This window comes from Carcharodon carcharias, chromosome 3 (assembly GCF_017639515.1).
Source record: "Carcharodon carcharias isolate sCarCar2 chromosome 3, sCarCar2.pri, whole genome shotgun sequence".
NCBI lineage: Eukaryota > Metazoa > Chordata > Chondrichthyes > Lamniformes > Lamnidae > Carcharodon > Carcharodon carcharias.
In genome coordinates this window covers 125,922,739-125,946,403 of record NC_054469.1, presented here as the reverse complement: position 1 = coordinate 125,946,403, position 23,665 = coordinate 125,922,739, and the positions used below count along the sequence as shown (strand labels likewise).

General features: G+C 41.4%; 1 protein-coding gene across 3 annotated transcripts in view; it reads left to right on the top strand.

The window, feature by feature from the left end:
- dgkb (diacylglycerol kinase, beta) overlaps positions 1-23,665 on the top strand; it is a 975,484-nt gene that overhangs the window by 99,965 nt on the left and 851,854 nt on the right. For all 3 annotated transcript variants that reach the window (XM_041184471.1, XM_041184469.1, XM_041184470.1), the window contains exon 2: positions 15,671-15,747. In XM_041184471.1, the coding sequence (XP_041040405.1) occupies positions 15,671-15,747 (77 nt within the window). The remainder of the gene's footprint in view (positions 1-15,670; positions 15,748-23,665) is intronic.

Sequence of the window (23,665 nt, the reverse complement as noted above, 5' to 3'; positions counted from 1 at the left end):
TTTCTCTTCCCCTTTCTTTTTTTCTCTTTCTCCCTTCTTCTACTATAGGACTCGGTGGTAAGCATCCTTGTTGTTCTGAGGGACTGTCATGGAAACTCTTTATTGATAGGCACCATAAGTGAATGAAAAATGAAACAAATTTGCTCCCTCCTCCTCACACTTATTCCAACATTATTTAAAAGTATAATGCAATAAACCAAGCTCTGTAATTTACAGCACACTATCCTTTATCTTTAATACCATATTGCTCATCAAAGGTATAAGTACAGAAAAGGTGGGCATGTTCTTCAAGCTACTTGGCATAGAACAAACAGTTAGACTTCATTAGATTGTTACTATCTGTTTTTGCCTGCATTTTCCATGGATTTTATTTTATAGCAATAGCACTTGCCTTGTAAAACCATGCCCCCAATATTTATGGGGAAGGAACAGGGGCACATGTCATTGGGAAGATCGAGGTCTTGCTGAAATTTAAGGCAGGAGTGCATCAGAAATTTTCTTCTCTGCTTCTTGCTATCTGTTTTTTTTTCCATTCGTGTGGGTATCACTGGCTCAACCAGCATTTATTGCCCATCTCCAGTTGCCCTTGTTCAGAGGGTCAACCACATTGCTGTGTGTCTGGAATCACATGTAGGCCAGACCAGGTAAGGTTGGCAGATTTCCTTCCCTAATGGGCATTATTAACCTGATGGGTTTTTATGACAATCTGAAATGGTTTCATGGTCACCATTAGATTTTTAATTCCAGATTTTTATTGGATTCAAATTCCACCATCTGCCATGGAGGGATTTGAACCTGGGTCCCCAGGTTATTATCATACCACTACACCGCTGCCTCCCCCAGATCAGGTTTTTTTTTTGGGGGGTGGGGTGTGGTGCGGGTGGGCAGTGGTTTTGTAGGACAATTGAAGAGGAGGAAGGAAGAAGTTGTGGAAGGGAGGGATCAGATGAGGTGTGAGAGATTGGATCGCGGTGAAGAAATCTGATCACAGAGAGGGAAACAGATTGTGTCATGTTGGCTGGAAAGGGCTGGCTAAAAGCACTCCTGTTTCTTCTGGCTCACAGGCAGTGCTCTTAAAAAAACACTTGTCTATTAAATATGGTAACTCCTTTTAGCTGTGGGGTTTCTCGAGCCCTGGGATACCTGGCTCACAGCCATTAAATGCAGATAGCTGCAAAAGTCTGAGGCAAGCAATCAACCTTATTAGCATATGAAAATCAGAGAACCGCCTCTCCAGAAGTGGGTGGGAGAGATGGGGGATGAATAGGATTAGGACACTCGGTACCTGAGTATTGTGATATACAGTAAACTTGTGTTACCTGGCACTATTACCAACTGTCCTTAACTGGAACTTTGAATGAATTGTCACTTTACCAATAGGAAGCAATCTCAAAGTTATCCGGAATCCGTGCCTCTATACTGAATTATTTTATACTTCAATTTATATTTTAAGGTACCGTTGAAGATTAGAAGTAAAAAGAATGCTGTTCTTTACCTTCTGAGTACTTGTATATTAGCTTATGCTACAAGTATTGAGCTGCATTCCATTGATAAATGGAAGCCTCCGTTCACTGGCATTTTTTGGATTAACCAGCACCACCTAATCCCTGTGCATGCTGGTTCATAAAGATTTTACTTCTTTTGAAATAGGCATGGAGGATTGCTGTTTACCAGATTCCATGATTTGCCGTTATCACCTATTCAAAAAAAGGAAGTTCTACAGTGACACTATACTTATCAGCAACCGGAGAGAGAAAAAACAATTTTATGATCAGAACAGACTTGTGCTGTATGACAGGGCTGCTGCATAAAAAATGGACTAGCTTTTATTTGAATTTTACATTTAATATCTGGCATCCTCTCTGGCCCCAGAATGAGTGACCCTGCAGCACTTCTTTGCTGACTGGCCAGTTTATCTCGTTACTTTCACTTAATAAAAAACTTGTTGCATTCTTCAGCTCTGCCATGGAACGATGGAAAGTAGATTTAAAGCTGTTGTTCTTGTGTAGAGATTTCCAGATTGTGTTATCTGCACCAAAATCATAAATTTATTTCTAAGTTACTTCACAGTCCCTCAAAATGTTTTTGGGTTTTTTTTGCCATTTTTTCTTTGTTGCTGAAGTTTCTAGTATCCAGATTAAAGTTGGAAAGAACATTTTTTTTTTAAGGAACAAACAAAAAAGATCTATATTTTATAATAACACGACATATTTATCAGTTGAAGTAGCTTTGTGTCTCTTGTAACATTTTTCTTAAATTCATATTTTAAAACCCAAGGCCTTGTTATGAACTTGGGTTTAGACTCAAAGGGGGTAGGAGTAAATGATTTGATAAGGCCTGAAAATGGACAGAGGGATCAAGATGCATCATCAACCTGTGCCTGTTCTTTCTTATACAGGCAGCAAACAAACTTCATGCTGGTTGCTAATTTAAATGATTATCGTATAGAGCCCAACACTAAACTTGCTGTTGAGTGTCTGCACGCCTCAACAAAGGGGTCTAAGTTTGTGTGAGGCTACTACCACTTAAAGCTAGCCCACACTGAAAGCCAGCCTGCACCTCTTAAAGGGGAGGTGCATTCTGGTTGCTGGAAGTGGCTAAGGCAGACATTCTGAGCAGTAAGAAGAGCGAATGTGGCATTCCATGGTTCTTTGATGCAGCCTTGGAGGCCTTGGTGCATGGGTTCGCTGGGAGGAAAGAGGTCCTCTTTCCGTAGGAGGTCGAGGGCCTCTTGCCAGACACTGAGAAGGCTTTGAGAGCAGTTAACCATCACTGTCCAATATGCAGTGAAGCCCTCAGTGAGGAAGTCAAGCTATGTAAGCAAAGAATTGTATGGTGGTGGATGGAGAATGGTGGTAGGTGAGTGAAGGCGGTGAGGAGTAACTGAGGCTGGTAGTTCATTGATATGAATGTGGCGCTTGAATGTGCATTCACTGACCTTGATCATTCATGGGAGGGAAAACTCAGCAGGTCTGGCAGCATTTTTCTTCTCTGCCAATGCTGCCAGACCTGCTGAGTTTTCCCAGGTAATTCTGTTTTTGTTGTGAAGGTGATGGTTGCATTGTAAGGCCTTCAACAGTTCCTTTATCACTTTAGCGGTGGGATGAGAGCCATTATCACTCAATAAAATCTCTGGTATCCCAAACCTGGGCATGTATTCACATAACAACAATTTTACAACAATAACAGCATCATTTCATCGGGTGAGATACGCCTCCACCCATCGCGAAAACAAACATACTATAACCAAAACATAATTATATTCCATCCATTTAGGCATTTGTATAAAGTCCATTTGTAGGTGTACAAATGGGCCCCATGGCTGGGGTCCTGTACCAGCAGTCACTGTGGGCATCTTGCCTGGAGATTATGTCATTGACATAGGTATGACAGGTATTACTAATTCAATACTATTCACTATACATTCAACATTCATTCTATATACACGTGTTAAACCTCTGAGCTGGCAACTGGTCAAGTCATGATTCTTGTGTCATGAGAGATTCAATAAATGCTCATTAGTTACCCATAAAGGGACTACCCCTTCATTAATCTGTCTTAAATTTTCTCGGGCTTGATCCATAGGTGCTGCATACATCATTTCTGCTCGCTTCATCTGAAATATTTTTCCCTATTTCAATTAATTTATTGATAGTCACCGCATGACCTTCGAGCACGGTAGCCAGGTTTTGGATTAACCAATGATATCCCTATATTGAATATCTAAGCGAGATTATTTATCAGGCTACGCTTAATGCGGTTCCCTCCCAAGCCTGATCGCATCTTGCCATTGAACTGAACTGCTTCAGTCATCAATTGGCACGTCAGAGCTGTATAGCGTGCTTGGGTATGGGTTGAGCACCACAGGGGCAGGACGATTCCGGATATGTTCAAGACTATGGGCACCAGCTTATGGTGTACATTATCATACAAAACTTCTGATTAATCAGAACCAAACCATTTGTCGATCCTGGATGCATATTCGGACAAGATGATTCAGTCAGTGTGGTTTGAGGGTCTTCAATTATCTCTACTCAGACTGTGAAAGTAGAGGTGGGAGATGGCTGGGTAGTGGCGGTTCTCCCATGCCCGATCTGAAACAAACCCTTACTACAATTTGAAAGCACTTGTTTTCCTGCTGTTACATTTATCATTCCCCATTGCGTGTCACACTCGGCACTGTCCGTTCTGTACCAAATTTCCTCCTGCGGTGCGGGATGAGCAGTGATGATCCCCGACCTTGTTGCCAGTACTGATACGCCCATGACCAGGATCGTAGATCTGTGGAGACATTAACATTGGCTCCCGTTCTCATATCTACAAGTGCGCATGTATCACCTGTCATAATTACCTCGAATGGTCCATGCCTGTTCGCTCCGAGCTCACCTTGACCATCACTTTATTCCCCACTTGGGGAGGCTCGTTGTTGCTCTTTGGATTTGCCTGTTTCCATATCCTTAATCATCTGTGAGTCTCTAACTTCCTCTCTCAACTCATGTAATTGCCTACTTAATTCCCTTACATTGTCCTGTATTTTTCCTTTTAGTGGCCCTACTCCTCCTACTATAATGCCTTCAGGTAATTGCATGGCCCTTTCTGTTATCATTTCAATTGGGGTGGAGCCGGTGGTCCTGCTTGGGGTAGCCCACGGCGCATTAGAATTTTGGGCTGTTCCCTGTCTCTTGATTGATGTTTTTTTCAAGTTCAGTTCATCCTTTCCACCATCCCTGGACTCTGGGGGTGGTAAGGAATATGGAATTTCTGTTTAATCTCCATAAGATTACACACTTCTTTAATGACTCTCCCTGTGAAATGAGTTCCCTATTCTGAATCCATCTGGGTAGGCACCCCCACTCCTTCCAGTTTACTCTCTCCTGCTGCTGTCTCATGTCAGACTTCAATTCCTTAAACAACTCTACAATGCACCTTTTTATCCTATCTTTCAATGGCTCAGTATCTTCACTTCCAGTGACGGTTCTCTCTGGGAACCGCTTAACTCTGTCTGTCATCAAGGTGTTAATCCTGTGGTCTTACTTTTTGTAGCTCACAGGCACATTAATATAATCAGTAATACATCTATTTAGCCTTTTTCCAGCTTTCCCTTTACCTGTATCCATTTTGTGGTAAATTGTTGTTAAGTATTATTTCTCCTTACATTTCAATTCCTGAACTACAGATTCTACATAGTTTTACCTCTAAGTTTTTTCCCTGACCATGATCATCCTAAGATTCTCTTGAGTTCAGTTTTTCTATTGTCTTGATCGTTTAAAATTTTCCTTACTCTTTAGGCCATATTAACTATTCCATTTCAATGGGGATCTCTGTCTCTAGATCTTTGCTTATCTCCCCCTGTGCAGTTCCAATGCTTCAGTTGATGGCCAGATTATCAAATTCATTTCCCTTAAAACAGTTTGTACATTACGTCCTCTTTCCCTAGCTCTTTCTCCTACTTTCCTCATACCAGCTTACACATGCAACAGCTACCATCTTGTTCAGGTTGTCTGGAGAGACAATAAAGTATTCTCATAGCAGTTTTAAAACAGAAATCAAGCATTGACATGTTTTGCTTCCTTATCTTCTTCTCAAACAACATCTTATTGTCCCACTAAATTATGTCTGACTTTTTTTTGCATTATCCCAGATTCATTAACTTAGCCAAAAAATGGATTTCTGCCAAACTTTGTCAAGGCCTTGAGCTTAACTTCATATTTTGGGAACAGACTTTACAAATATAAAAGCTTGCAGCATTTTAATTAGTGCCAATTGTTGTCAAACCTTTTAAAATGAAAATTCCCTTTTGAGAACTTTATCAAGAACCAAACATCAAATTTTTAAACTTTGTAAGAACTGTAATTTACACTATTAAAATTAAAACAACCTCTTTTTCATGTGTAATGATTTGTATCCAAGTTATAATTTCCGTATGTTTATCGACACATTCTTTATCTTAGATAGCATCTAGTGATTCAAAAGTAACCTGTTAAATTACACTGCACTTTACATCGCAAGATTGTCCCAAATTCAAATGCCAGTGCTTTTGGAAAGCAGATTTCCTTTAATATTTAATTCATCTCTTCTTAATAAACCCCTTTTTACCCATTGGAACCACCTAGACCTTGTGTTTATGTCTTTTGGTTTTCCTAGAATCTTTCTGAATTTCAAGTAATTTTTTTTCCTCAGAATTTTAGAATACTAACTTGTATGTATTAATCCCAATCAGCTTGGAAGCTGATGATGAGGGTTATTCCCTACTAGTCTGCAAGGGGGTGGTACAAGGTTTGGTTCATCTCAAACAAAGGCAAACCCTGTTTTATCTTTACACTACCTTCAAATTACGATCTTTGCCAGAAATCTCAACTTAAACCTTATACTCAAAACTTTGGAATATTTTAATAAACTTTTCCTTTAATCTAATATGGGGCTTTCGACTCTAAAGTGCTCAACTACACACACAAAAGACAATTCAGGGAAGAAAACACATTAAAGCTCACATACAAATGCTTCATTGCACACAAACAAACACATGGATAAGGGTATGTATTGATACTCATATAATATTGAACTTAACTCTAAATGAAGCTTCGAGGAGCAGTGGGGGAATAAAGGGATCTTGAAGGCTCCACCTATATGGATCTTCAAGCTGACGAAAGTTCACATTTTCTCTGCTGCTGCTTGTCAATTGCTCATTAACCCCTTAGGGGTACTCTCTCTCTCTCTCTCTCCCCAGCACAAACGGCTCTTATAACTTAGATCAATTCTTATTTTTTTAAGTTACAGAAAATTCAGTAGCGGACTATCTACCTCCCTTAAAACATATTATAAGCGCTCAAGTCTGTCCTGATTAAAAGTTCCAGCTGGTGGGAAGCTCTCTCCTTTACTTTGAGTCCATTTAACCCAATCAGAAACAAACTGGACAATTTCAGGACTGTAATGAACATACATATAAGTATTTGGGGTTCCCTTCAAAGGGGGAACGTGGGCTTTCTTTGAAGCCATATTTCCCATTTTTTAGTTAATAATATGCACAAAAGAAAACACAGAAAGTACTTACTTTTCACCTCCAGGGGACTCAAACCTCTGGGAATCCTACTACTTTCTTCCTCCTCGGTCTCGAACCCCTGGGAATAATACTACTACTTTTTTCCTCCAGGGGATTCGAACCCCTGGGAATACTACTACTACTTTTACACCTCCAGGGGACTCAAACCATTGGGAATACTACTGCTACTTTTTCACCTCCAGGGGACTCGAACCCCTGGGTATACTACTAATAACTTACACTAAATTACTGGCCAAATTAATCTCCCAAATATTTAAATAGATGACTTAGCCTGAGAGTTAGCCACAGGCAGGCAAAGGCAGATCGCAGGTCAACGAACCCCAGAAGCCCAAATGGGGGTGCCGCGGACTGAGGAGTCCTTGAACCGCGAGGTCCTAACGCTGGCGCTCCGTGACCCAACCCCAGGGGTTAGTCATCTCAGTGGAACCTCCAGAATCTGTTGGAGATTAATTACACCAAGGCATCATTAAAAAATGGAAATCCCATTTATTACTTGTGCACAAGGGAGAACAATACAACAAGAGCTATTGTGCCGTCTCCAAGCAGAATACAGAAACGCTTGATTAAAAGCATTTTACAACCAATCAGTAAATTTTGCACATCTCAATCCACTTATTTGCATACGTTAACTGACTTCCATGTTCCAGTAAATTTCCATTCCTACACCACAAGTGCAGTTGTTTATAACTTGACTATCATAACTCTGATTACATTCGGCCCAAGAGAGACAGACATGGAATGTCTCAAGGCTCATCCCGCTATAGTGGTCAGACAAGATGCTATTGCTCTTTAAGGTTGCAGTGTTTTTCTCTTAGGCTTAAGCATTTAATTCAATTTCTCCATTAACCCTTTCAGTACTGAGTGGGCTCCCTATAGTTGTCTACGCCACCACAATGCTATTATGTGGTGTACATGGATTTCCAAAAGACACTTGATAAAGTGCTGCACAACAGACTTGTGAGCAAAGTTCGAGCTCATAGAATAAAAGGGACAGTTGCAACATGGATACAAAATTTGCCGAGTAACAGGAAACAGTAGTAGTGTAAGAGAAGTGGTGAACAGTTGTTTTTTCAGAATAGAGGAAGGCATGCAGTAGAGCTCCCCAGAGATCAGTGTTAGAATCTCTATTGTTCCTGATATATGATGAGGACCTAGGCCTCGGTGTACAGGGTACAATTTCAAAATTTACACATGATACAAAACTTGGAAGCATTGAGAATCATGAGGAGGATAGCGTAGAACTTCAAAAGGGTATGGATAGTTTGGTTGCATGGGTGGACAAGTAGCAGATGAAATTTAATGCAAAGAAATGTGAAGTGATTCATCTTGATAGGAAGAATGCAGAGAGACCATGTTAAAATAAAGTATATAATTCTAAAGGGGGTGCAGGAGCAGGAGCATAAATTATTGAAGGTGCCAGGAAGGGTTGAGAGAACAGTTAATGGAGAGAGCATCCTGGGTTTTATCAATAGAGGCATAGAGTACAAAAGCAAGAAAGTTATTTTATACCTGTATGAAATACTGGTTTAGCCTCAACTGAACTATTGAGTCCAATTCTGGGCATCACACTTTAGGAAGGAATGTGAAAGCATTAAAGAAGGTGCAGAAAAAATTCACAAGAATGGACCCAGGGATGAGAAACATAGTTACATAGAAACATTGGAGAAAATGTGACTGTTTTTCCTTGGAGAAGAGAAGGTTGAGAGGAGATTTCAATGAGGTATTCGAAATAATGAGGGGTCTGAACAGAGTAGGGAAAGACTATGCCCACTCATGAAAATATTGATAATGCAAGGACACAGATTTAAATAATTGACAGAAGAAGCAATGGAGACATGAGCAAAAACTCATGAGGATCTGAAATGCACGGCCTGAGAGTGTGGTAGAGGCAGGTTCAATGGAGGCTTTTAAATGGGAATTAGATCACAATCTGAAAAAGAAATATTTGCAGGGTTATTGGGAAAAGGCATGGGAACTGCTCCTTCAGAGTGCCAACACAGTCACGATGGGCCCAATGTGCTGTAACCATTCTTGAATAGTTGACTTTTGTATGGAATATTGGATGGTTTGATGAAGTTAGTTTGGAATAGTTGTTTTGTGGTGGCTTTTATTTCAGCATTGTGGTTAAAAGATGGTCATTAGCTGAGGGATGCTCTCCATTGTGTTGTGTGGCACTACTACAGTGCTAAATAGAATAGATTTAGGATGGATCTAGCAAAGCAAAAATGTGCATCCATGAGGCACTGTAGGCCATCAACGGCAGAATTGTATTCGACCACAATCTGTAAACTCATGGCCCAGCATATCCCTCACTCTACTGTCATGCCCAGTACTGGCATGTCATATTATGAACTTTCAGTTTAAAAATTAGACACAATCCAGCTGTTAAGATGACTGCCAAAAATCATGTGACTTTTGGCATTTGGTCTACAGACAGTAGCAAGTTTCAGTTGAATACCTAATTAAATATGGACATGCGCAGCCATCTGGGGAATTCACACATCTCTTTGCTTAAGGATGGTCCAAAACAAGACTATGGAGTTATCAGACTGCCTCTCTGCATGTTCCATATTGGGTAAAAGGGAAAATCAAAACTCAATTTGTGGCAGATGGAAGTGTTTTGAGACAGCCTTTTGGTAAAGCTGAGTTATTTAAAATCCCAGAGAGAAACTTCAAACATAACCTATATTTTTAAGTGGTATGTTTGAGATGCAACTCTAAATTCAGGAATCAGACCACCAGTTCTCAAGAAGTTTTATATTAAACTAAATGAAGCATTTTATTAATTTACACAAGGTAATTATATACACATGGCTACAAATTACTACTATCATAACTTTTAACAAATTCCCAAACTAATCTCCATTAAAGCTACAGCAATCCATAAATTTAACTGAACACTAGACAAAGCATTTTCACCTCTAGGGGAGGTGATGGCATAGTGGTATTTTGACTTGTCTAGTAATCCAGAGACCCATGGTAATGCTTTGGGCACCTGGGTTCAAATCCTGCCATGGCAGATGATAGAATTTGGACTTAATAAAAATTTGGAATTAAAAGTCTAATGATGACCATGAAACCATTGTCAAATGCTGTAAAAACCCAAACTCCTGAACTTCAGGGAAGAAAATCTGCCATCCTTACCTGGCCTGGCCTACATGTGACCCGCAGCAATGTGGTTGACTCTTAAATGCCCTCTGAACAAAGGCAATTAAGGATGGGCAGTGCCCACATCCCATGAATGAATTAAAAAAAAACTTACAAATTCAAATTAATTTCATTTTAGGTTAATTTCATTTGGTTCATGTGGAGACAGTTGTAGGCTTACAGCCACTTTGATCTTACATTGCCTGTGCCCTTCACACTCGAAAACTGCCCTCTGATATACCTAGCATATCTCATTGGATATAAATTCATTGTATCACTAGCCTCTTTGAACTCCACCTCTTCTAACAATAAAGCCTCTTTCATAGTATCAACTCTATTAGTAATAGAAACATATTGCCTGTTCTTTGCCCACTTCTTGAATGCGCTTTTCAAAAAATGCAAATGCTGTCTACCTCTCTTACATCTCAAAACTAGTTCATTTCAAAGCACCCAGACTAGCTGTCTTTAATCGAATTAAGACACCCACTGACTAAACCTCTATTTTAAAAGAAAAATATTTTCCAATAATATAATATACATTAATAGCTTCATGACAGAAGGAAATATAGCTACTTTCAACCCCTCCCTCTCCCACCCCACCCCACCCAACCTCATGCAAACTGGACTCTGTGGGCCTCAGTAGTGTTAACCCACACCACAGGATGTGAAATCAACATGAACACACACCTTATTTGGAAAAGGCCTTGAACTTGTGTAAAGCCACATGGCAAGAAGCCATGTTTTTCTGTCAGCTTAAAAGGTCAGTTAAGAGCAGTTTGCTGATCAGTTCCACCAAAGCTGTCAGAAACATCAGTTAAGCCAGTGTGTGAACCAGACTCATAGGAAACAAGCTGCAAGAAAACAGACAGCCAGAATATGTAAGGTATTCCAGTTCAAAGATCGCCTGAAAACCAACCACCTAGCTGTTAGGCAACAATATACCTAACAAGCTGTTATGAAACCTTCGCTAGACAAGGCTCTCACTTCAACTTTAAATCATGGAATCCATTCAAAAATCAGAGATTGAGATGACTGTAATCTGCAAAAGTGTATGACCTTTATCTGTGTCCAATCTCCGTATGTGTGGGTGCATGAGTGAGACTGAGGTTGTGTTTAATTCTGGCTAAGTGTGAGAATAAATAACACTTTTTTTATCTAACGAAAGTTTGCTGCTGAATTATCTAATTGGAACACACTCCAAGGGTAATAAAATGTACGTCTGTCTGCAAGCATGACCTAGACTTTCCTGCTGCTTGCCATTTCAACACACCACCCTGCTCTCATGCCCACATGTCTGTCCTTGGCTTGCTGCAATGTTCCAGTGAAGCCCAACGCAAACTGGAGGAATAACACCTCATCTTCCAACTAGGCACTTTACAGCCTTCCGGACTGAATATTGAGTTCAACAACTTCAGATCTCCCCTATCCCTCTTTTTTTATCCCTTTTTTCAATATTCATTTTTATTTTTTATTTTTAAATTTTTTTTATCCACTTATTTTTATTCTTATTTATTTTCATTTTTATTCATTTATTCATTGTTTTATCCCTACCTTTTATCCTATTTTTGATCATTTTTCCTCACCACTGCCCCCTCCCCCCACCCCATCCCCACAAGGGCTATCTGACACTTGTTCATGTTGTTCTTTCCAGAGTGCTTACCCTTGTCCTGCTTTCTGCTTTCTTACCTTAATGCCATTATCAGTACCTCCTTTAGCCCTTACCACTACCAGTTTGTTCTTTTGTTAACCGCATTTTTGTCAATCTCTCCTATCACTGGCCTTCTATCCAGCTTCACCTGCTCCAAACCCCTTAAACATTATAAATTTCATCTCATTTTTACTTCTCTTTAGCTCTAAAAAAGAGTTATACAGACTCAAAACGTTAACTCTGTTTTTCTCCACAGATGCTGTTAGACTTGCTGAATTTTTCCAGAATTTTCTGTTTCTGTTTGTAATAAAATGTATGCCACTTGACATACAAAACATACTGATCCAGGCAGTAAGAGAGCACAAATTCTGTTTGTGACACTACTGTTACAGTCAACCTTGGTTCAATGAATAGTGCAGGAGTGCATGCCAGGAGCAGCACCAAGCGTACCTGAAATGAGGTCTCAATCTGGTGAAGCTACAACTCAAAACTACTTGCATACCAAACAGTGGAAGCAGTTTGTGATAGACGGAGCCAAGTGATCCCACAACCAACGAATCAGATCTAAGCTCTGCAGTCTTACCACATCTAGTTGTGAATGATGGTGGACAATTAAACAACTCACTGGAGGAGGAGGCCCCACAAATACCCCATCCTCAATGATGGAGGAGCCCAGCAGATCAGTGCAAAAGACAAGGCTGAAGCACTTGCAACCATCTTCAGCCCGAAGAGCTGAGTGGATGATCCATCTTGGCCTCCTCCTGAGATCCCCAGCATCACAGATGCCAGTCTCCAGTCAATTCGATTCAATCCATGTGAAATGAAAAAAAGGCTGAGGGCACTGGATACTGCAAAGATTATGGGCCCTGGAAATATTCCAGCAATAGTACTGAAGACTTGTGCTCCAGAACTAGCTGCGGCCCTAACCAAACTGTTTCAGTACAGCTACAACACAATCATCTGTTGGCAATGGGGAAAATTGCCCAGGTATGTCCTCCCACAAAAAGCAGGACAAATCTAACCTGACCAATTACCACCCCAAAAGTCTACTCTAGATCATCTGCAAAGTGATGGGAGGCGTTGACAGTACTATCAAGAGCTCTTACTCAGCAATAATCTGCTCACTGATACTTAGTGTGTATTCTTAGTGTGTGCACGGCTCTCCCGCACAGAGGTCAATTGAGTCACATAAGTGGCCAGTTGCAGGCCTCTTCCTATCACCACTGGAATTTTACCAATGGTGGGAGGGCCCTTCGCTGCAAAGGTAGACCATGGTGGCCTCCCTCCAGGCTTAGAGTGTGGAGGGGGGAGTACTTCTTAATTGAGCAGCCTGTGGCCCATGGAATGCTTTCCTCCTTCCTGTTGGCAATGTCCATCCTCATGGTAATCCCTCCCTACCCTCACCAACTCACCTGTCCCCTTTGCCAGAGCCTGCCTGACTGGAGGAACTGAGAGAGATGGTGGTAAGGTGGAACTGGTGTTGTCAGTGTATATGTGAAAACTAACACCGTGCCTTCTGATGATGTTGCTGAGGGACAACATGTAGATGAGAAATAGGAGGGGACCAGGATAGATCCTTGGGGAGGCACCAGAGGTGCGGAGCAGAATGAAAAACATTGCAAGTCATTCTCTGGTTTTGATTAGATAGATAAGAATGAAACCAGGTGAGAGCAGTCCCACCCAACTGGACGATGATGAGAAAGGCATTGGAGGAGGATGATATGGTTAACCGTGTCAATGGCTGCAGAAGGACAAGGAAGACAATTTACCTTTGTCATAGTCACATAGGATGATGTGATTGGACCTTCCTCTGGAGTGAAGTATATTGCTATTTTTTTTTTGTTCATGGGATGTGGGCACCATTGGAAGGGCATCATTTATTGCACATCCCTAATTGCCTTTGAGCAGGTGATGATGTGCCACCTTCCTGAACCACTGCAGTCCCTGTTGTATAGATATAACAACAGTGCTGTTAGGAAAGAAGTTCCAAGATTTTAACCCAGCAACAGTGATGGAACAGAAATAAATTTCGGGATGTTAGATCAGCATTTGGATCAGAGCTGAATTTGGTGACTGAGTCTCAATATCGAACATTTCCACGTCATTTCTGATTGCTATAGAGCTGTCAAATCGAACATGATCCATGTACAGAGTATATTATGAGGCACAGTATCTAGCCAAGGAAAACTAGAGATGACAAGAAAAAGAAGCAAGTTTGAACTGAAGTTTTTAAATAACAATCTTGTAGTTTAAGTTGGTCATAAGTATAACTTTTGTGAGTACTTTTTGGAGTATTTCATTTATTTCCAGGTTCTGTTTCCTGATTGAGGTAAAATTTTAAGATGGTTGCTATGAATGCTGTAAATCCTTAATACATTAATTTACTTTTTGCTCACTTTAACTACACAGCCCCCATTGTCTCTACCTTCTCCCAGCTTTACTGTTCTCTATTAACTGCTTTCTAAAGTATAAACCAAAATGAGTTTTCCTGTTGAGTTTCCATTAATTTACTAATTTCCTCTCCATGCTCCATTTTCTGCCTTCTGAATGTTGAGCCCCTGAGTTCTTCCCTTTCCATTTTTAATTTCTGTTCATCTCCCTTTGGGCTCATGATGCTGGCTTTCTCCCTTTCAACTGCCACTCTTTCTATTCCTCCAGCAAAAACTTTATATAGCACTTTTAACAGAAAACAGCCTAATACATTTCAAAGAGTTCTGTAATCAGATCCCAAACTTCCAATATTGTGTAAGCTCTATGTTGCCTAGCTTTAACTGATGCCATTTTACTCCTTCTCTCCATCTGTTTTGCTGTTTTTTCCCTTTCTGCTACCCTGAAGGCACTGACTCATATATTGCTGCACAGGCTCCAGCTGCTCTCTGTTATCTGACCCATGTCTTGCATCCTAGGTTTTAAATGGCAAAAAGCTACTGGACTTGAAGGATCTTTTTAAAAAAAAGGATTTTGCAGTTGAGCCTGATCCATTCCTCATCTGATACTAGCACATGGCACTTTCCAGTGGAGATTATTGGAACGTGACCAGGATAGGGAGCCCCAACTGATTTTGCTTTTCTTTCGTTAATGCTGCCCTTGCTCTAACCCCAGGGTTACTGAGGACACTTGTGACACTGACTTACTGCAGACTTTTAAGATGAATCTTAGTTGGGAAAGTGTTATTGGAAAAAAACTTTTCTTTAGTTTGGAGTTATATAAGGCAGTATAATTTGCTTTGCAAGAAATGGCCCTTTGTTAATTGCAGGTGATATCATCATCATGACTTACATGTCAAAATTATCATTTTCATTCCATGACAACTCCCAGTTAAAAATTTCTTGCTCATTCACTGCTAACGAGTCATATTTATTACAGCACTTCTTCAAAATACCTAAATGACCAACCATAGTGAGGGAAAATAATATTGTGTAGTAAAGAGATAAACGAAAGCTACTGGTTTTAAAAATGTATCTGATTTGAAGGGGGGCATCCATTTCAAATACAGCAGTGCATTTGTTCTTTGTGCTGAAGAATCTATTCAATTGCAGATAGCACAATGAATGTGCATTAGCTCAACTTGCACCTTGAACTTCACTCTGAACAGGTCAGAGTTTGTATATTATTAAGAAAATAGGATGATGTTGTCTGATGCAGTATAATTTTTCTTCCAGGTAACTTGCCTATTCATTGGAGACTCAGCATTGCTCAACATATGCCAGAACTTTGTGATGTAAAGTTTGAAGAAAACCCATTGTTCTGTGAAAATTCAGTCTTGTCTTACTTAGGACAAACTTGTAAAACTTAAACTTTGTCTTTTCTTGTAGACTCCACAAAGAAACTTAAGGATGTTTTGGAAGAATTCCATGGTGCTGGTGTACTTGTGAAATACAACCCTGAGCAGGTATTTTACATTTCATGTGACCTGATGTCTAATATATTAAAAAGGGCACATCATAGGCTTTCATTCCTCTTCCTCGCAACCCCCCCGCCAAAAAAAGAATTCAATTATTCGAGCACTGAAAGGGAATAAATGAATACATTCTATATTTTTTTATTTTCTCAGAATGTGGGCAATGTTGCACTGCTTTCCCATCCATAATTGTATATGCTTTGTGTTGATTTTATACAACCAACTGACTTGTTGGCCACTTTAGAAGGCATTGAGTCAATCATTCAGGCTGCGACTGGCGTCATGTATAAGTCAGACTGAGCAAGCATGACAGATTCACTTCTCGAAAAGGCATTAGTGAACAAGTAGGGGTTTTGGCTAGCTCGTTTGCTTTCACGGCCATTTTCTCTGTAAATTATCAGATTTATTGAAATGAACTTTTGTAACTTGAAGTAAAGGCTGCATTATATCTCTGTACATCTCTGTCACTTACCAGACTTGCTCTTAATTGGAGTCATTTTTATTGATTGTCCTTTCTACAGAATCTTGACTTCATCACTGATTTTGACATTCATGTTTGTTGCTGTTCCTGTCATGCCTTATTGATTTTTATGGACTTTTTATGAAAAGTCTATTCAGTAAAGTAGATACAGGGACCATATGGATGTCAGTGCTTTTCCAATATAAAAATGTCTTCAGTCTGCATTATCAGTCTGTCAGTCAATAGCATGGTAAATATTCAATACTACGTTTCTCCCTCAATTAAAAATAGTCGTAGTCAAGATGCCAAGTGATTTAAAAGTAATGTAATGACAGGATCTTGGTGAACTTCAGCTTGGTAGAAAAATATTGGTCAGACTAATGGCTCATATAGTCCCAAAGCTTTAGATCATATTGTAGGAAGGGGCAGCAAATGACATCGTGATTTTGCAATAGATGGTTAATAAAACTTTAAAAAGTTGGCACTTTTCTCACAATGTTTAGACATGTTATTTAAAAATTTGTCAATGCCGTCTAAAAGAATCAATGCCCCAGCTTTCAAAAGCACCCTGATAGTAGGATTGATGGATCCATTTTAGCGTGCAATGAAACAAAATAAGATTAATTAGATGATTATTAATGGATTTAAAACATTCACAAAATGACACGGCATATGCTGTGCTGTGCTTAAACCGGTTGCATTCATTTAAGGCAAACTATGACATCCTATAATTGGCAGAATCCTGTGGCAGCGGCAGGGTCAGGCACTTGACAGGCCAGCAGCAGGCCTTCCACCGAGGTCAAGGACCCTATTATGTCTTGAGTCTATGGGCAGAATTTTCTGCCTGTTGGGCGGGCGGGCCCGATCCAATCTCTGGCTGGCGGGGAGCCAATCCCCGCTGGAGAAGCAGGCCCCGCCGCCATTTTAAGTGGGCGGGCCAATTAGGGCCCGCCCAGTGTGACATCCGCTGGGAAGTGCTATGCGCTTCATGTGCAGGGAGGGTGGGATTCCCCAAATATGAGAGTGCGCTCTTTTGCACATGCGCACGGAAGAGCGCACATCTCCCTGAGACTAAGTGCTGCCTCAGGGAGATCGCTGACAGCTTTATAAACTTTAAAAGTAGAACAATAAAAAAATCCTTAACATGTCCCCCTCATGTGACAATGTCACACGAGATGGGACATGTTAATAAATTTCACTGAAACTTTAATAAACTTTTTAAAACCCTACATGAAACCTTATCCTGCCGGTGGATGAGGTTTCATGTTTTTCAGAAGCCCACCGGGGCTCCTGGCCTGCCCACCAACCTTAAGGTTGGATGGGCGGGTCCTTTAATTGTTTTAATTATCCTGTCAATGGCCTCAACTGTGCATTGACAGGTCAGCGGGCCCGCAGCTGATCTCGCTGTGCCCCCATCTTCCTGAAGATTTAAATGGGGCGGGAACCCCCGACATCATCCCACGTCATTTTTGTGTCAGCGAGCGGACCCAACCCGCTGCTCGCCGATGGAAAAATTTAGCCCTATGAGTTCACCAGTCGAGTAAACTCGAATTGCACGCCTTCATATCCTCTTGTTAGATAATGCTCAGTATCAATAATGGAGAGAGACCGACATAAGAACAAACTGTGATTGTTTATTGCAACAGAGGGCAGAGCACTAAACCTTTGCTTGCTACCACAGCCACCTCCAGCTCTAACTAGTAGCCAACGCTGTACATTGGTCAGTACTGTCACATGGTTAGTCCACTTCCATTCTCTTAAAGGTACATTGTACCCCACCTTACAACAGACCCTGGGGCAGAAGTCCTGACCACCGAGAACTGCCAGGCAATCAGAAGCTGGCAGCTCTTCTGTAGTCTGCAGCTCCACAAAGGACACCGTGGCTGCTGCTGGTACTAAACTCACCTGAGGCCTCAAATTGTTGGGTTGGAGGAGAACACAGGCACAGGTGAGTGGCAGGAAGGGAGTAGTTGGGAAGGTGGGGCCAGCATCAAGGCCAGGGCAGTGGCTTTTTGCAGCCCATCCCAATGCAGGGTCCCTTGATAAAGCACAGCCTTTGAATAAGGGACACTCTCTCGGAGCATGCAAACAAATATACCAGGGCTTGTTTGTCATGCTCCCCTCATGGCAAGTCCCCTGCCTGCCCCTGGGTTAACACCAGCAGCCATGGCATTAATTGCCCACTTAAAGGATGTCAATTGACAGGAAGGCTGTCCATGAGGCTTTCTGCAATGGACTTAATCGGACTGGAGGTGGGAAGGTGGCAGGGTCCCTACCCACCAGCTTTGTGCCTGAATAAATGTCCGCTGCCAAAAAACCCATCACAGGGAAGGCTGTAAGATTCTGCCCAATGTTATATCATAGTAACAGATAATTTGATCCGGCATGTCTGTGCCACCATTTTGCTCTACCAGCTACCTAGTTTAACCCCACTCCCCTGCACACTTCCCATATCCTTCAATATTCCTCTTTTTTAAAATAACTATCTAGCTTATTTTACAACAACTTGTGGACTCATCTTGAAAACAGATTTGGAGTAGGGAATTGCAGAATCTTAACTAGCCTCTTTGTAAGCTGTGAGCCCTACCAACATGTTAGGCACCATGGTGAATTGAAGGAAAAAAATAAGGTTAGGGGAAGTTGATTAATTGTGTGTCCCATCCAAAAGACAGGAAGAAAAAAATGTATGTACCTATGTCAACCTATTTTATTTTAAGCATAGACAAAGGCATTACCCTGACATGCCTGACTAGCTATGACCCATACCAGAGGAATTTCTAGCCTTCAGAAAACCAGCAGGGACCTTCTTATTTTTAAAGAGGCACAAATGCCCTCTGTGACTGCAAAAAAATCAAATTCCAATGAAATGCGCCAACAGCCTTTATGTTTCTAAGGCAGCGTTTTGGCCAATGGAGCCAGTGGGCAAGATTTTCCTGGCAGGGGGCGGGGCTCTCTCGCTGACGTGTCAAATTACGCGTGGTGACATCGGGCAGAACTCCCGACATCACTGCACCCCATTTAAATTTTCAGGTAGGCAGGGGTTTGGCAAAATCAACTGTGCACCCGCCGACCTATCAATGGCCAATTGAGACCATTGACAGAGTCATTTAGCTAATTAGTGGACCTGCCCGTCCAACCTTAAGGTTGGCGGGCAGGCAAGGAGCCCTGGCGGGCATTAGATAAAGCATGAAACCTCATCCACAGGCGGGATGAGGTTTCATGTAGGTTTTTAAAAATTTAATTAAAGTTTTAAAAAAATTATGGACATATCCCAGCTCATGTGACAGTGGTACTGATCAGGGGTACTGATCGGGTGCGCACCTCCGTGCACCCGCATTTCAACTTTGCCCCCGATGGGGGGAAAATCCTGCCCAGTATGTCTGCAAGTACAAAAGTGACCCTGACTCCTCTAATAAACCTCTCAAGATTTCAGATCTGGCAAAATACATCCTCCCTCCAAAGCCCAGGAGAAGTGGTGGGAGGTGGGGTTATTAATAGAGGATTTGATCACTCTAAACTGAAGGGTTGAGGAAGATGCACCACCACTTATAAAGGGGAAAATCAAAAATCACAAAATCACATTTCTGTTTACGTACAGGTAGTGAGAGGAAAAATTAGGGCTGTTTAAATTAATCCTCCTCCTGTCCGTAACAAGTGCAAGATGATATCAGCCCATTTTATTGCGTTTTTTTTATTACCATGTTAAAAGAGTGAGTAACAGGATTGTGTAATGGATTAGGCACAGTTATTCCCTTTTCACCTTGACTGGGTGAAAGCCAGTCTTCATTAATGTGGTGGAAGTCTTCTCTTTTTATGTGAAATTGTTTTGGGTAGTCTCAATTCTTAGTGGGTACAAGTCTATAGAATAAACGTATCCCATTCAACCAACCTGCAGAATGGTTGGTTTGTTTAGTAAGTGCAAAACAAGTCAGATCACTGAAATGGAGAATGCTACTCTGAGGCAGACTGAGGAACATTAATGGGGAAAAACAGATTTATTCCACGCAAAGCTTAACTTTGGTAACACAAATTGGAAGAAGAAAGAGAAGTTGCATGTCAGCATAAACCTTGTGCTGAAGTCTCTTGTGTGGGATTTGCATGCATAAATTAAGTTTCAGCTGCAATTTCAGTGTAGTAATGGTTGCAGAGCAGGAGCAACTTGAAGAAAGCCCTAGCAACAATGTATCTACCTAGTCTAGAGTCCAATGGTGTTTTGGTATATGTGAATGCGCTTTTGAGTATTTTAGAATAGTGACTGTACTAATTCATTGGTTGTAAAATGCTTTCGGACATCTGTGAAATTTTAGACTAAAATGGAGTATGGAGTTGCTACATTCCCTGTTAGAAAGTAGTAATGTTGCCTGTCTTTGTTAGTAATGTTCAAAGAATACACTTTGCAGGAAGTCCCAACTTTGCCATTTGAGTCATCAAGGCCTGATCCCAAGAAAATTAAATAGTCCATTATTTGTGCTTGCTGTTTGATCGTTCTGTATTCACCTGGTATAGGGAGGAATTTGTAATAACTTGAAAACCTATTCTATCTCTGCACTCTTGCTCCTCACTAATTGAAGGCAGGCTACCACTTGGGAACATCCAAGATACTAAATGAATAAACTGCTGAAGTTTTGACCTGTTTCTGGATATTGCTTTTAATGTCTTAAGATTTAAAAAGATTTCTTCACTTATGTTTGTTCATTTGCTGGAATGTCCTTTGGACCCTTTTGAAAAGAAATTGTTATTAATAATCAAAAAATTGAATGAATTTATAAAAGGCAAAGTCATGTTGCAGTCTATCCTCCACCGGGCCCGATTTTAACAACAGGCAGCAATCAAGCCAACCGCCCTATATGATCACTTTAAGACCAGCACCATTTTGACAACCACGTCTCATTTATATTTTATTGGCAAGCTGATTACATATTTCTGCAGTGCAGTTGGAAGATGGGATTTCTGTCACCCATTTGAAGAGCGAATGCCCCCTTAAAGAAAAGTGTCATTCTACTCAGTTTAATTCAGATTGTAGTTGGGTGTATTTCGTACATCAGCATTTCTCAGGCAAGAGCACCTTGCTTCTCAAATACAGCAGCTGGAGCATTTAAGAGCAAACAGGAAGGTTTTGTGCCACTTAGATGGCAGGGTGTTGTTCAAGACACCACTGCATCTGACCTGGACAGCAGTGACAAGTAATGTTGATGCTCACATATTTCCCTAGTCCATGGGTTCAATGTTAGAAAAACATTAGTGTGATGTCTTTCTATTACTATTTCTCCATCTTACATAGAACTTCCCCTCCCCCTTCCCTCCCCCACATTCTCCTCCACCAAACAAAAAAGGAAAACTGAACCAGCTCTTATTCTCATTCTAATGCTTCCCACCACACATGCCCATCCAGAAGTGTTGGTAGGTTTAAACCCATCACTACTCAAAGGCCGCAGGCTCTACAAGGTCATCTACTCTGCAACCAGTCCCTGGCATGAGTCTCAGACTGTCCTTTCACTCTCAGACTACCTGCACCCTATTTTTAATGAATTGCCACACCTCCCAGCCTCAGTCTGTTGTCCATTTTTAGTCCAAATTGCTGTTGTTGAACCCATCCCCATTAACTTGATGTGTACTCCTGCTTCATTACACACTGGCTGACAACCAGTGGCTTCAATAAAGGCAAAACATTGTGGCAAAATATATCTATAAAATAACATGAGAGCCATAGAGATGTTGAGAAATGTACAGAACAGAGAGGAATAGCTGGATTTAATGCAGCCCATCACGATGGGAAAAATGGTGGCTGGACCCACATAATCACGGGAGAGGGCCTGTGACAGTCTCCTGGCAACTGCAGAACCTCCCCTGATTAGGTCAGAGGCTAGAAGGGGTTGACGTGCAATTCCCAGCTGGCTGTGGTAGGATGTCACTTAGGCTCGTTAATGAGCCAATCCCATTATCCCTGAGCCCACCACAATCAGTGGCAGCACAGGAATTCAATGGGGATGAGGGGTGGGAGGGAGGGGAATGTGGCGGGCGGATGTATGGCTTTCCATGGTATTCCAACAAACATGGAATGTTTTCATTTTCTTACATTAGGTATTGTATTTCTTGATGGGTTGATGTAACCAGAAAAGTTATTTAGTCATTTCCTGTGTACAAACAGAGTTTGGGCGCTTGTGTCTAAATGATATCATGTCAAGTCATTTTTGAACACATTCATGTTAAGACAAAGGCAAACATCTCCAGACAGCCAGAAAATATTAACAACATTAACACTGACTCTTTTTTCTCCACTTTTGAATGACAGGTCCCTTGGTCACAAACAGAGGTGGCCGCTAAAAGTCACCACAAGGCCCTTGCCTCCGATCCCATGACCCACATCCCACCTTCACTCACCTTTTTGTCTGGGGTGCCAAGATGATCCTGAGCCTCTGATGGGTGTATTGACGCTATCAGCCACAACACTTCTTGTTGATGTTGGCAGCAGTGAAGCGGCCGTTAGCTCATGGCAGGCCTGACTTCTGCTATCAGGGGCGTCAATCACAGGGAAGCCTGAGGGGCACTTGATTTCATCTGGCCACCCCCATGGAACTGACCGGCTGATATTTCTGCAATGCTAGCTTGACAATTTCAATTTTGTGGACTTTAAGCTTTAGTACAAGTTGCTCTTTGTGTTGCTTTCTCATTAGTGAGGGAACAAGCACTTGCAAAGTGTAAATCCCATGGAAATCCAAAACCAATATAAAATAAGGAGTACTATTCTTAAGGAGGTGCAGGAGCAGAGGGACTTGGGTGTATATGTGCATAGATCCTTTACGGTGGCAGGACAGTGAGAGACAGCACCTTCAGGAAATGTCTCCCAGTGAGACTCAGCACTTTCAGGAACACTTCCCCCAGTGTGAGTCAGCACCTTCAGGAACTGGCCACCACTGAGAGTCAGCATCTTCAGGAACTGTTCCCCCAGTGAGAGTCAGCACCTTCAGGAACTGTACCCCAGTGAGAGTCAGCACATTCAGGAACTGTCCCAAAGTGAGAGTCAGCACCTTCCGGGACTGTCTCCCAGTGAGAGTCAGCGCCTTCAGGAACTTCAGAGAGCTGTTAATAAAGCATACAGTGTCCTGGGCTTTATTAATAGGGGCATAGAGTACAAGAGCAGGGAGGTTATGCTGAGCTTATGTAAGACACTGGTTAGACCACAGCTGTAGTATTGTGTGCAGTTCTATATTATAGAATGGATGTGAACGCATTGGAGAGAGTGCAGAAGCGGTTTACAAGAAAAGTTCTAGGAATGAGAAACTTCAGTTATAAAGATAGATTGGAGAGGCTGGGACTATTCTCCTTGGAGATGAGAAGGCTAAGAGGAGATTTGATAGAGGTGTTCAAAATCATGAGGGAGCTGGATACAGTTGATAGGGAGAAACTGTTCCCACTCATAGGGTGAAATTTTACAGCAGTGGGATGTTA